We start from the raw sequence: 13017 nt of genomic DNA on the forward strand, positions 1-13017 counted from the left end.
AGTATAACAGTGTTGCCATGTTATGGTTCAGTATAACAGTGTTGCCATGTTATGGTTCAGTATAACAGTGTTGACATGTTATGGTTCAGTATAACAGTGTTGCCATGGAGAAAGAAAGAAAGATGAACCCTTGACAAGCCGTCGGCTTTCTGGCCCCATCAAGACCACTTGAGATAGAAGCCCTCGGATAAATTTAAGTAAATTTACTTCCTTTTAAATTATACTAACAGACTAGTCTCAATATTTTTTTACATTTTGCGGAATCATTTTATAATAATTTTATAAACCAAATAATCATTTATTTTTTTCTTTTCTTAAAAAAGCTTTCTCAAATTAAGAAATTTGAGAAATTTCAAATTTTCTCAAATTAACACCATTGAACGAGAATTTCTTCAGGTATCTTACAATAATGTTGCAATAATTAAATGTGTATTGTCTAACAAGAAGCTGATCCTTTGGAGGAGGTTGGTCGTAAGGTTAGTGCCGGTAATGTACCCTTTGTGTTACTAGAGGCGGTACCCAGCAGTACCCGGGTGGACCCCGTGCCTAGACCAGTAGCACTCCCTCACAGGTCTCCCACCACAACCCCCAAACACTCCAAATATCACCAATCACCGTCCAAAGTTGTGCGAGATTAACCTCAAGTCTATGGCTTCCATCCTTGGATAGACAAATACTTTCTCTTTCATATATAGCTAGGGTAACCCCTGGTCTCTGTTCAGCCCATCCTTCTAAAGTGAAAGTTCTTATGAACAAATCCACAAGGGCTGTGATGAGGATTCGAACTTTCGACTGGGATGATCCCAGACGCCGCCTTAGTCGACTAGGCCACGACACGGTCAAAAGAATTGCAACCGGGAATTCCATTGAATTCACACGGATCCTGCAGCCTCTCCGAGACGCAAATCAGGGTTTTACACAATTCCCCATGCAGTGATTGATGGATATATATTATTAATAGGAACGTTATCACCACAGACAAAAATCAGAAGACACAGTTTACATTTACAATGCACAAACAACAGGGCTCCTTTAAGGAGCATATAATCTCCTCACACAACCAGACCATCACCAGAGAAATCTTTCAAGCAACACAGAAATTATCGACAGGTACAACAACAACAGGAGACTCGACATCAGCGAGGCACTGCACATCAAAAACTCAAACCCAGCAATCAACAGCCAGTTAACACATAACAACATTCTACCTACTTCAAGACCCCGTAACCAACATAGTATAACAAGAAGATGGAACATGCACTAGACAATTATACCCATTGTGCCTTGATACAAATAGATACAAATATACATACAAATTCAAGATACATATAGTAAATACACACACACACACACACACACACACACACACACACACACACACACACACACACACACACACACGCATACGCACAGCGTAGCGTCCACCTTTAGTCAAACACAAAACGAAGTTAGAAAAGGTTCAGAGGTATGCCATCAGGCTAGTCCCCAAGGAATGAGAGGAGAAAGAGAGTACACTGAGAGGAATGAGCTATGGGGAAAAATTACTGGCACTGAACCTCATGACACTGGAAGGCAGACGAGTTAGGGGAGACATGATCACGATCTACCAAATTCTCAGAGGAATTGACACAGTAGATAAAAATAAACTGTTTAGTATGGATTGTACATGAACAAGGGGACACAGGTAGAAACTGAGTACCCAAATGCGCCACAGGGATGTTCTAAAGAATTTTTTCAATGTCAGAGTAGTTAACAAATGGAATGCATTAGGCAGTGATGTGGTGGAGGCTGATTCCATACACAGTTTCAAATTTTGATATGATAGAGCCCAATAGACATGACAAGGTAGGAGAGAGCGATAGCGGCAGAAGCAAGGAAAAAGCGCATGGCGAGAGGAGAAAACCAGGAAATCACAGCCCCCAAACACAATATCACCAGACGTGAGAGGGGGAACCCACAATAAGCAGCCCAGTAACACCAGAGGGGAGGGCTACTCCACCACCCTCCTCTTCATAGAAAACCCCCCTATCCTGAACCCTCCGTGCCCCTACTCAAATGCTCTGTCAGCCCTCCCTCCCTCCTAACCTCATACCTTCCCAGGTACCCCTTCCCTTCTCACCCCATTCCTTCCCTTCTACCCCCTTCTCCACTTCCACCATATCCACCTTCCCCCTTTCCCTCCCTGTCCCCTGTCCCCCTTCATCCCATTCCCTCCCAGTCTCCCCTTCACTTGAACCCCCCACCCCTCTCCCCAGTATCCTCTGAGACTCTTATCCACCTCACAAATCCTCTCACTTATGAAACAGCTTCCCCCATCAGCAGAACACTCACAAAGAAGGGGACATGAGAATGAACAGAAGAAAGTGAGTCTCAAGACAATGTACACTAACATAGATGGAATTACAAATAAATCATATGAACTTAGAGAATAGGAACAAGAAGAAAACTCAGGCATAATAGCACTCACAGAAACAAAGTTAACGAAAACCATAACAAATGCAGTGTTTCCACAGGAGAACTATGTAGTGAGGAAAGAGAGAAGGAAGGGGAGGTGGTGGTGTAGCTCTGCTGGTAAGAAAAGGCCGGAGTTTTGAGGAGATGGTTATTTAAGGCTGTGAAGATTTCTGTGACTACATAACAGGTACAATAACAATTGGAGGACAAAAAATTATAGTCATAGTCATATATAAACCACCACTAAATGACAGAAAACCCAGAAAGGACTATGATAGAAACAACATGACCACCATAAACATAATAGAGAGAGAGAGAGCAGCTTCTGTCGCTAGCAGGAATGGATCTGGACTACTAATCATGCGAGACATCAACCACGGGAAGATAGACTTGGAGAGCAAAGTCCCACATGGGGAGCTAAGCTGCTGGATGTGGCAACAAGTAACTTTCGAAGCCAACACATCAAGGGACCGACAGGAATGAGAGGGGAAGATGAACCAGCCATGCTTGATTTCATATTTACACTAAATGAGTGGGATATAAGGGAAGTTACGTTGGAACCACCCTTGGGAATGAGTGATCACAGTGTATTGATCTTTGAGTGCTTGGTAGAGCTAGGCCTCTCTCACTCAGTACTTTGTCCAACCGTACTGGAAAACACTGGCGAGGTTCATCTTGTACGTGGGCCAGCCCACTGACAGTCTCACGAGGTGTCTATACCCCACGACCACTCTCCGGCCACTTGCTGGCCGGAGAGTGGAGAGAACCTCAGCCCACACGCTGATCGGGGCCACTTAAACAGTCGATACAGGGGTAGTGAACCTCTGGCAAAAGCCTCTAGCGTCTGGTTAGCAGCGCTTCCCAACAGGCACCCTTACTGTCGTCCGTTTCTTCCCTAAGCCGGTCCCGGGGTACGCCAATCTCTTCCAGTTCTACTTAAACACCAGTCGACACACACTGCTTTATATCGGTGGCTGTTTACTTAGTCGTCTTGCAGGACTAAGTCGAGAGAACGTTGGCTGCAGTGGAGAGTTATACATGAAGGAGTGGAGAGTTATACATTAAGGTGTGGTGAGTTATGCATGAAGGTGTGGAGAGTTATACGTGAAGGTGTGGAGAGTTATACATGAAGGTGTGGAGAGTTATACATGAAGGTGTGAAGAGTTATACATGAAGGTGTGTAGAGTTATACATAATTAACGTTGATCCGTTATCTGCATTTTTTGGCAAATAAAGCTTCCTAACTTTTGCTCACGTTAAAGCTGTTAAATAATTTGTTCCAAATATATTATAAGGTGCAGTCCTATACATAATTGTTGACTCACTAGGTGCTGGGTGGAGTTAGTTATCATGGACCAGAGCTCTCAGTTGACTCACTAGGTGCTGGGTGGAGTTAGTTATCATGGACCAGAGCTCTCAGTTGACTCACTAGGTGCTGGGTGGAGTTAGTTATCATGGACCAGAGCTTTCAGTTGACTCACTAGGTGCTGGGTGGAGTTAGTTATCATGGACCAGAGCTCTCACTTGACTTACTAGGTGCTGGGTGGAATTAGTTATCATGGACTAGAGCTCTCAGTTGACTCACTAGGTGCTGGGTGGAGTTAGTTATCATGGACTAGAGCTCTCAGTTGACTCACTAAGTGCTGGGTGGAGTTAGTTATCATGGACCAGAGCTCTCATTTGCTTATATGATGTACAATATTTTTAATATATTGTACATCATATGATGCTCATATGATGTACAATAAAATTTATATATTTTATAAATTTCACTATCAATTCATGACATTTTTTAACTCTACAGAATTTGCAACAATAGACCCAGAAAGATATCACTACTATAGTGAATACGTCGACGCTCTCCACATGTTTGACGTGAGTTATTATTGTCATTTATTGTGAGTTACCTCACTATCAGTGTGTGTCTCACTATCAGTGTGTGTCTCACACTATCAGTGTGTGTCTCACACTATCAGTGTGTGTCTCACACTATCAGTGTGTGTCTCACACTATCAGTGTGTGTTGTCGGAAAATCCGACACCATTTAATATATCATACAGATAATAGCTGTATTGTATAAACAAGTAACCCATAGAAAACGTAACTTGTAGTGGAATTACCGTCTAAAGAAAACGGGATATCATCACCACACACTATTATAATTCACCACCTATTATGGTGGGAATTATTCTTAAATACATTAGTCTTTGGACTTTACCATCATAAAACATCTTATATAAATTAACTTAATTATCAATGTTAAAGTAGAGTAAATGTGACCCTTCTATCACCTTTGGACATCTGGACAATGTAAGCCAGGCGTCAGGGGGAAGGAGGGAGCCATTGTTGTGTGTCACCTCCGAGACGTGTGGAGCAAATTTGGCTCCTATCATATCTGGACAATGTCGGCCAGGCGTCAATAGTATGGAGTATTAGACGCAGCCATTGTTGATACTAGACCAGAGGCACACGGGAGCAAATATGGCTCCTGTTAATTTACTTGGACGTAGTGTTATGGAAACCAGAAGTGTACCATTATCAACACGCTGTCTACAAATCAAGTTAAGTGTTCTTTCCGAAACCCATTATCTATCATTAGTGGCCATTAATGTCATTGGGTAGGGTTAGCCGGTTAGAACGCGAAATCGCCTCATACTAAAGGTAATTAAGCCAGGTCTTTATTGTTCCATGTACAATGTTTCTCTGAAATACCTGTCATATACTAGGTTTCTGGCTTCACAGCTAGCGCACTTTTGACAGGTCAAGACGAGGAAGCATGTTTGTGCATCAGTTACCAGCACGTGGAAGCTACCTCAAAGAGGGAAAATGTGGTCTACATCCTGGTTATACCTGCTGTACAAATAAGATAAGGAACCTCTTCAATGTATGTAGTTAATACTGTAGTTTGATTGGCTGCATATAAATTCATTTAATAAACCCCCCTAATGTGTAGAGGATCGATTTGTGAGATTAAGAGATTATTGCAGAAATACAGTCCACTTAACATTATACAAATTGCTATCGAAGTATATAAATTAACGTAAATATAAATTCATATAAATTAAATAAATATAAATCTCACAGGTCGGTTCCCACATTATTTGGACCTTCGGAACCGGAATATTTGGTCCTTTGAACCCACATTTGGTCATCTTAGTACCGGATGAACCAGTTATCCAGTGGATTCATTAAATATACTAGTGCAGTGTTATTTAAACAAGGCTAGCCAGTCAAAGACAGCGGCAAAGCCTCGTGGGAGCTCAGGAGCCTCCCTCACCCAGTTCAGCTTCGTCAGCGGTTTCATGCACACCCACAGATATTTGGTGGCGTGTTATTTCGAGAAATGACAGCGCTAATATAGAAGCCAGCCAAATTAGTGGCTGTGTCCTCGCAAGATTGTTCACGGATTTCGTGGTGTTACATTTCGCGAGAGATTATCTATGAATTTTGTGGAGTTTATTTCGCGAGGTCACTAATAATATTTAATACTTTTGATAATATTAGAAGTTTCATAGAGGCTAATTAAGAGGCTATTATCAATAATTGTGTATATTATTTCTCCAAAATAGAGAATTATTTAATATATATTGCACTAGTGATCACAGTATAATATTTACTAATTGCCAACCCACAACAGGGTAGGATATTAACCATTGACTAGTTGAACTATTATCGTTCATCCTAGTCCCATTATTACTATAGTCAGTTGTACTATATTCAACAACCTAACACCATTAATGAATGGTCCAGACCCTATTTTGGGTGTAATTTTTATCAACTCGAGTTGAGTTGTATATATAATAATTTACTTATGATCATTACACCTTCGAGTGATTAATTAGTGTCTCTACCATCCTAGGGTGATATAGAAGAGCTAACCTAAAGGTACTTCCAGTGACACTGGTTTATCACTCAAATCATTAGTGTGTATGATTGTATATATATAATGTGTATTAATTTTAAGTGCTAACCTCTAGTAGAGGTAGGATTATTGCCTAGTGAGTGCAGAATTTACCCTAGGCTACCATTAGTGTTTGTTCAGTATTAAGAGCAGCCCAAGTACAAGCCCCACAAGGCTTCACCAACTAGCTAGTATGGATAATGCTGGCAATGAGAAAACTGTCATACATCTAGTACTACAATTGCTGGATTTACCTCAACCTGATCAGACTGCTGACTCATTACAATCCTTCAGCATGGAGTTTGAGTCACTACTAAGAATATTCAGTCTTAAGGTTGATATAACTACTAGTGAATGGATGACCAAAGTAGTCCTTCAACGAAAATTGTCCAGCGATATACTAGATGAATTATATGCACATCAACATAACACCATCCTGACAGTACAGGACATCACTGAAGGTTTACATTCCATCATAAACAAACGACGAGCAAATGAGGAAGTTAAAGCCTCATGCAAGCCTTCAGAAATAGAAAATAAGAGTCAATTAAAGGGTAAAACAACTACCCCAAATAAACATCAACCAATTACTCAAACATCAAGTTGCAGAAAATCTGACAATGCAGCAGAATCCTCCAAGCCTACTGTTACTAGTTCACCCAAACCGGTAACTTCCAAACGTGCAGTAGGCTGGGGGACATGTATGTTCTGCAAAAAGAAACATTCAACATACTGTTGTGCTAATTATCCAACCAGAGACACTCGTATGGAGTGACTCCAGGAATTAGGGAGATGTGCAAGGTGTCTCAAGTCACACAACATAGACTATTGTGATACCCAATTCAACACCTGTAACAGGTGTAGAAGAGGTAGACACCATGCAGCACTGTGCAAATATACGAAATTAACGTATTCAAGACCCAAGGTGGAAGATAGCATTCCCACCACAGTACAGTACTGCAAGGTGCAACAAACAAAGAGTGTCCAATCGGCAAAGTCTAAAGGTAATACGACTTTGCCTACTGCCCAAATTACCATCCTGAATAAGAGGGCCAAGGTCCATACCCGTGGGTTGTTTGACCAAGGATCCCAGAGAACATATATCACTAAAAAGCTGGCAGATGAATTACAATTAAGGTCTGTAGCCCAGATGTCATTCAACATCTCAGGGTTTGTAACAGATGCAGGACCTCAAGTCTACCAGGTGGTACAACCATCAGTACGCTTAGGCAGGTACGTCTGTCGAATACAAGCCATTGTGGTGGACAAAATACCAGTAGACCTACAAGTTCAAGGTCTGAGAGCAACAGCCAAATTCCTGAGAAATAGAGGAATAAAATTGGCAGATAATATTAAGTCTGATCACCTCACCGACTTCGGTCTCCTTGTAGGGACAGACTATTGCCATCGATTCATCGGTAGCCCTACTAAATATCAGGGTATAACCATGTTAAACTCTGCAGGAGGTAAATTACTCTCAGGCCCAGTATCAAGCCTGAGGAGACCTATGCCTGCAGATAAACAATACCAGTAGAAATCTAAATTTGTCAGCTGATTATATTTCTCCAGTAGCATTATACTAAGGAGATTACAGCTGACTATAGTAACAGAGGTTGATGTTAGTATCATCATTTAAAGCTGGAGATGAGTTCATGAGGCCTCAGTGGCAAATCAGTGAACAGTAGCCTAAAACAGCTACAAGTCACTGCGACCAATGTCACTGAACCCACTGCAGTCTCAGAACCATACTTTACTTTAATGATGAGCTATTCAATCTTCTGAATCAATTAACTAAATTAAACCCCAATAAATTTGATGACTGATTTGATACATTTATTATTTAATCAAGATGTATTCCATGGGCCTCAGTGTTTATATATCAGTGACCAGTTACCTGAAGAAACTTCAAGTTATATCTAATGTCACTGATCTCACTGCAGTCCCTGAGTCATACTTGACTGTAGTACTTGATCACATCCAGTCTTCTGGGTTAAATAATATGTAATAAGGCTTGAATATTAGCCTTTCAAGAGTTGACAGGGAAATGAAATCGCATTAGACTTCTAACCCCTACAACTCTAGTACGGACATCCGTCCTGTACGAACAGACACACAAATGTGTGATTACTAACTACTAACATCAAATTAATCTAATAATTCGAAGGAGGAGTATCGGTGTTCGTCTGTTCTAATTAGGACTTCGACCCGTGAGCAGCCCCTGGGGAATTATGTCGGAAAATCCGACACCATTTAATATATCATACAGATAATAGCTGTATTGTAAACAAGTAACCCATAGAAAACGTAACTTGTAGTGGAATTACCGTCTAAAGAAAACGGGATCATCACCACACACTATTATAATTCACCACCTATTATGGTGGGAATTATTCTTAAATACATTAGTCTTTGGACTTTACCATCATAAAACATCTTATATAAATTAACTTAATTATCAATGTTAAAGTAGAGTAAATGTGACCCTTCTATCACCTTGGACATCTGGACAATGTAAGCCAGGCGTCAGGGGGAAGGAGGGAGCCATTGTTGTGTCACCTCCGAGACGTGTGGAGCAAATTTGGCTCCTATCATATCTGGACAATGTCGGCCAGGCATCAATAGTATGGAGTATTAGACGCAGCCATTGTTGATACTAGACCAGAGGCACACGGGAGCAAATACGGCTCCTGTTAATTTACTTGGACGTAGTGTTATGGAAACCAGAAGTGTACCATTATCAACACGCTGTCTACAAATCAAGTTAAGTGTTCTTTCCGAAACCCATTATCTATCATTAGTGGCCATTAATGTCATTGTGTAGGGTTAGCCGGTTAGAACGCGAAATCGCCTCATACTAAAGGTAATTAAGCCAGGTCTTTATTGTTCCATGTACAATGTTTCTCTGAAATACCTGTCATATACTAGGTTTCTGGCTTCACAGCTAGCGCACTTTTGACAGGTCAAGACGAGGAAGCATGTTTGTGCATCAGTTACCAGCACGTGGAAGCTACCTCAAAGAGGGAAAATGTGGTCTACATCCTGGTTATACCTGCTGTACAAATAAGATAAGGAACCTCTTCAATGTATGTAGTTAATACTGTAGTTTGATTGGCTGCATATAAATTCATTTAATAAACCCCCCTAATGTGTAGAGGATCGATTTGTGAGATTAAGAGATTATTGCAGAAATACAGTCCACTTAACATTATACAAATTGCTATCGAAGTATATAAATTAACGTAAATATAAATTCATATAAATTAAATAAATAAATCTCACAGGTCGGTTCCCACATGTGTCTCACACTATCAGTGTGTGTTTCACACTATCTGTGTGTGTCTCACACTATCAGTGTGTGTCTCACACTATCAGTGTGTGTCTCACACTATCAGTGTGTGTCACACTATCAGTGTGTGTCACACTATCAGTGTGCCTCACACTATCAGTGTGTCTCACACTATCAGTGAGTCTCACACAATCAGTGTGCCTCACACTATCAGTGACACACTATCAGTGTGTCTTACACTATCAGTGTGTCTCATACTATCAGTGAGTTTCACACTAGCAGTGTGTCTCACACTCAGTGTGAGTCTCACACTATCAGTGTGAGTCTCACTCTATCAGTGTGTCTCACACTATCAGTGTGTCTCATACTATCAGTGAGTCTCACACTATCAGTGTGTGTCACACTATCAGTGTGTGTCACACTATCAGTGTGTGTCACACTATCAGTGTGTCTCGCACTATCAGTGAGTCTCACACTGTCACTGTGTCTGTCTCACACTATTAGTAAGTCTCACACTATCAGTAATCTCACACTATAAGTGTGTCTCACACTATCAGTGACACTGTCAGTGTGAGTCTCACACTATCAGTGTGTCCAACACTATAAGTGTGTTTCATACTATCAGTGTGAGTCTCACAGTCAGTGTGAGTCTCACACTATCAGTGTGTCCAACACTATAAGTGTGTTTCACACTATCAGTGTGTTTAAGACTATAAGTGTGTTTCACACTATCAGTGTGAGTCTCCCACTGTCAGTGTGTCTCACACTGCTCTCATCCCCCTAGCAACACGCCTAGAGGTTGCTAGGGCTAGGTAACCCATCCTCTTGTTCAGATAGCACCTTTTGTAACCATGAGCACAATAGAATAAAACTTGACATACTAGGCAATTAGCGAGTAGAATATGGTACTATTCATTACACTTTATTAGAGTAAAGTAAATAGTAAATAATAATACCATTCGCATTATAGTCCGAAAAATGAAGGTAAAAAACAAACTATATATTGCCAGTAAAGATCCCTTATGCACTATATTTTGACCTCATATAACGTGTGTTAGGCCTAGGGAGGTTAGGTTACGTGAGTGTCTTCACAACAAAAATCGGAAATTTTTTCCGGTTTTTCTAATTCAAAAGTACCGATTTCTACTTCCTAACTGCGGTGTACGACGGTATATGTACTATGGTCGCTATCGTTACTATACAACGGAAACAGGAGGATTGACTGGGATAGGTCGTATAGTGGTAGTTCATTCTCTACCTCCCTCAGGTACCTCATTAAATCCCGTTTAATGACAATATGTTTGCCAGCTCCTGGACCCATGATGTACGTACCTGCCAAGTTGTCTGCCGGCGGCCTGGCGGAATGTGGTCAACTTTAATTACCCTTTTCGCATTTCAGAAGTTTTAGGTCAGGAGTTTTAGGTTAGGTGTTACCTGCCGTCCTGTTCTGTAATGGCGACTTGGTTGGTCTCTGTCGTGGTCGAGTTGACGAGTTTTCTCTGGTGGGTCTCTGGTATGGTCGAGTTGACCAGTTTTCTCTGGTGGACGTCTCTGGTGTGGTTGAGTGGACCAGTTTTCTCTGGTGTGGTCGAGTTGACCAGTTCTCTCTGGTGGGTCTCTGGTGTGGTCGAGTTGACCAGTTCTCTCTGGTGGGTCTCTAGTGTGGTCGAGTTGACCAGTTCTCTCTGGTGGGTCTCAGGTGTGGTCGAGTTGACCAATTCTCTCTAGCGTGTCTCTGGTGTATCCGACGGCCTTGACGTATGGGTGTTTGTATTAATGATATGACATTTGTGTTCAGATGGATGTTGTCATGTATGTGTTCTTGTTGCAAGATTTCAATGACAGTTCTCGAATCTGTGTGTATGATAACATGTTGTTGGTGCTCAGCAAGATCATGTTCCAAAGCCTTTTGAATGGCTAGCATCTCTGTTTGAGAAGTTGAACACCCGTTTGAGAGTTTCCATCTAACTACAAACTTTCCTGCCTTAACTGCAGCTCCGGTTTCTTGTCCCTGCTGGTCTACTGATCCATCTGTGAAGTAAATGATGCTTTCAGATGCCAAGTCTATATTCATCTGTGCAATGATGCATAGATGATGAGGATTAGTCTAGTTCTTTATTTACTTGAAGAGTCATAATCTTTGTCTGGTGCCAGGATTCCCGTGGGGCTGCAAGACGAGGTCTGCGTGTACTTCGTGCTATCCCTTTGTAATTCTATTTATAATTTTGAATGTATTGCAAAGAGAGTCCACCTGGTTTTTTTAAAGCTCTTCTATCCCAAGTAACTTCTCTAGTGATTATATATTTGAGTGAACTGATTATTAGTCTAGTCAATATCAAGGTCAGCATGCAGGCAGCAGGCCCTTTTACCATTATTTCAACCCATGTTAGTTTAGTTTCTAGTCTTAGGTTCTGTATTTTAGTCCATCTGGGAGTCCCTGTTATGACTCGCATTGCATCATTTTGAATACCCTCAACCATTGCCCACTGACCAGGAGAAAGAGTGAGTAAGGCAAGCGCTGCATAATCAACTATGGAATGAACGGTGTGTATGTTAAACATTATTAACACTCTGTGTCTCGCTCCTGGATGGGGCCCTGTGATTATTTTCATTATATTCAGTCGTGATTTTGGTTTCTCCTTCAGACATTAAATTTGCTTGTTGAATGGTTTTTAGAACCAATTTATTCTGCGAGATATTGATATTGTATAACCCCTTAAGATTAATGTCTTGAATGCGTAGGTAACTCTTGATTATTGCACCCAGTCTCATTGCTTTAGATTTATGTGCCGATATTTTTTGCCCAAAAATGCAGCATTCAAATGTTACTTTATCTAGCGTCATTTGGACTTTATTCAAAAGAGAAGGACCTGTGACGACTGATGATACATCAGCATAGCTTAGGAATTTAACCCTTTCTGGAAATGTCAGGGAAGCGAGGTTTTTCATAAGGATGTTAATGACTAGCACTGAGTCTGTAACTCCTCCTTGTGGAGTCCCATTCTCATGCAACTGGAAAACTGACACTTGGCCTTGCAGGTTTACTCTGGCATACCTTTCAGGAAATTTTGAATCAAGGCAGTTTTCCTCCGACACTTTTTTTTAACATCTATAAAATTGATTGCGGACTTGCAAGTTCGAATCCTTTCACTAAATATACGGAGATTATTATAGCAGAACCTGAGTTAACTGTTCCAAGTAATGTTGCTATGCCGTTGGCAGTACCTACTGCTCTAGTGAAGTCAAATATGTACTAATGCAGACCTCCAGTTTTCCACAGAAGCCTATTTAAGACCTTCAGTCCTGCAACATGATGATAACGGGTCTATAATTGCCAGGTTCTTTTGGCTTAGGAAACGGAATTATGTCTCCTTTC

General features: G+C 41.1%; 2 protein-coding genes across 2 annotated transcripts in view; one reads left to right on the forward strand and one right to left on the reverse strand.

The window, feature by feature from the left end:
• Window positions 1-13017, reverse strand: part of LOC138357549 (pregnancy zone protein-like) — a 657491-nt gene that overhangs the window by 290603 nt on the left and 353871 nt on the right. The window lies entirely within an intron of this gene.
• LOC123764579 (murinoglobulin-1-like) overlaps window positions 1-13017 on the forward strand; it is a 163268-nt gene that overhangs the window by 95134 nt on the left and 55117 nt on the right. The window contains 1 exon segment of the mRNA XM_069314606.1: window positions 4259-4329. Coding sequence (XP_069170707.1) covers window positions 4259-4329 — 71 coding nt within the window.

Source organism: Procambarus clarkii, chromosome 79 (genome assembly GCF_040958095.1).
Source record: "Procambarus clarkii isolate CNS0578487 chromosome 79, FALCON_Pclarkii_2.0, whole genome shotgun sequence".
Taxonomy (NCBI): domain Eukaryota; kingdom Metazoa; phylum Arthropoda; class Malacostraca; order Decapoda; family Cambaridae; genus Procambarus; species Procambarus clarkii.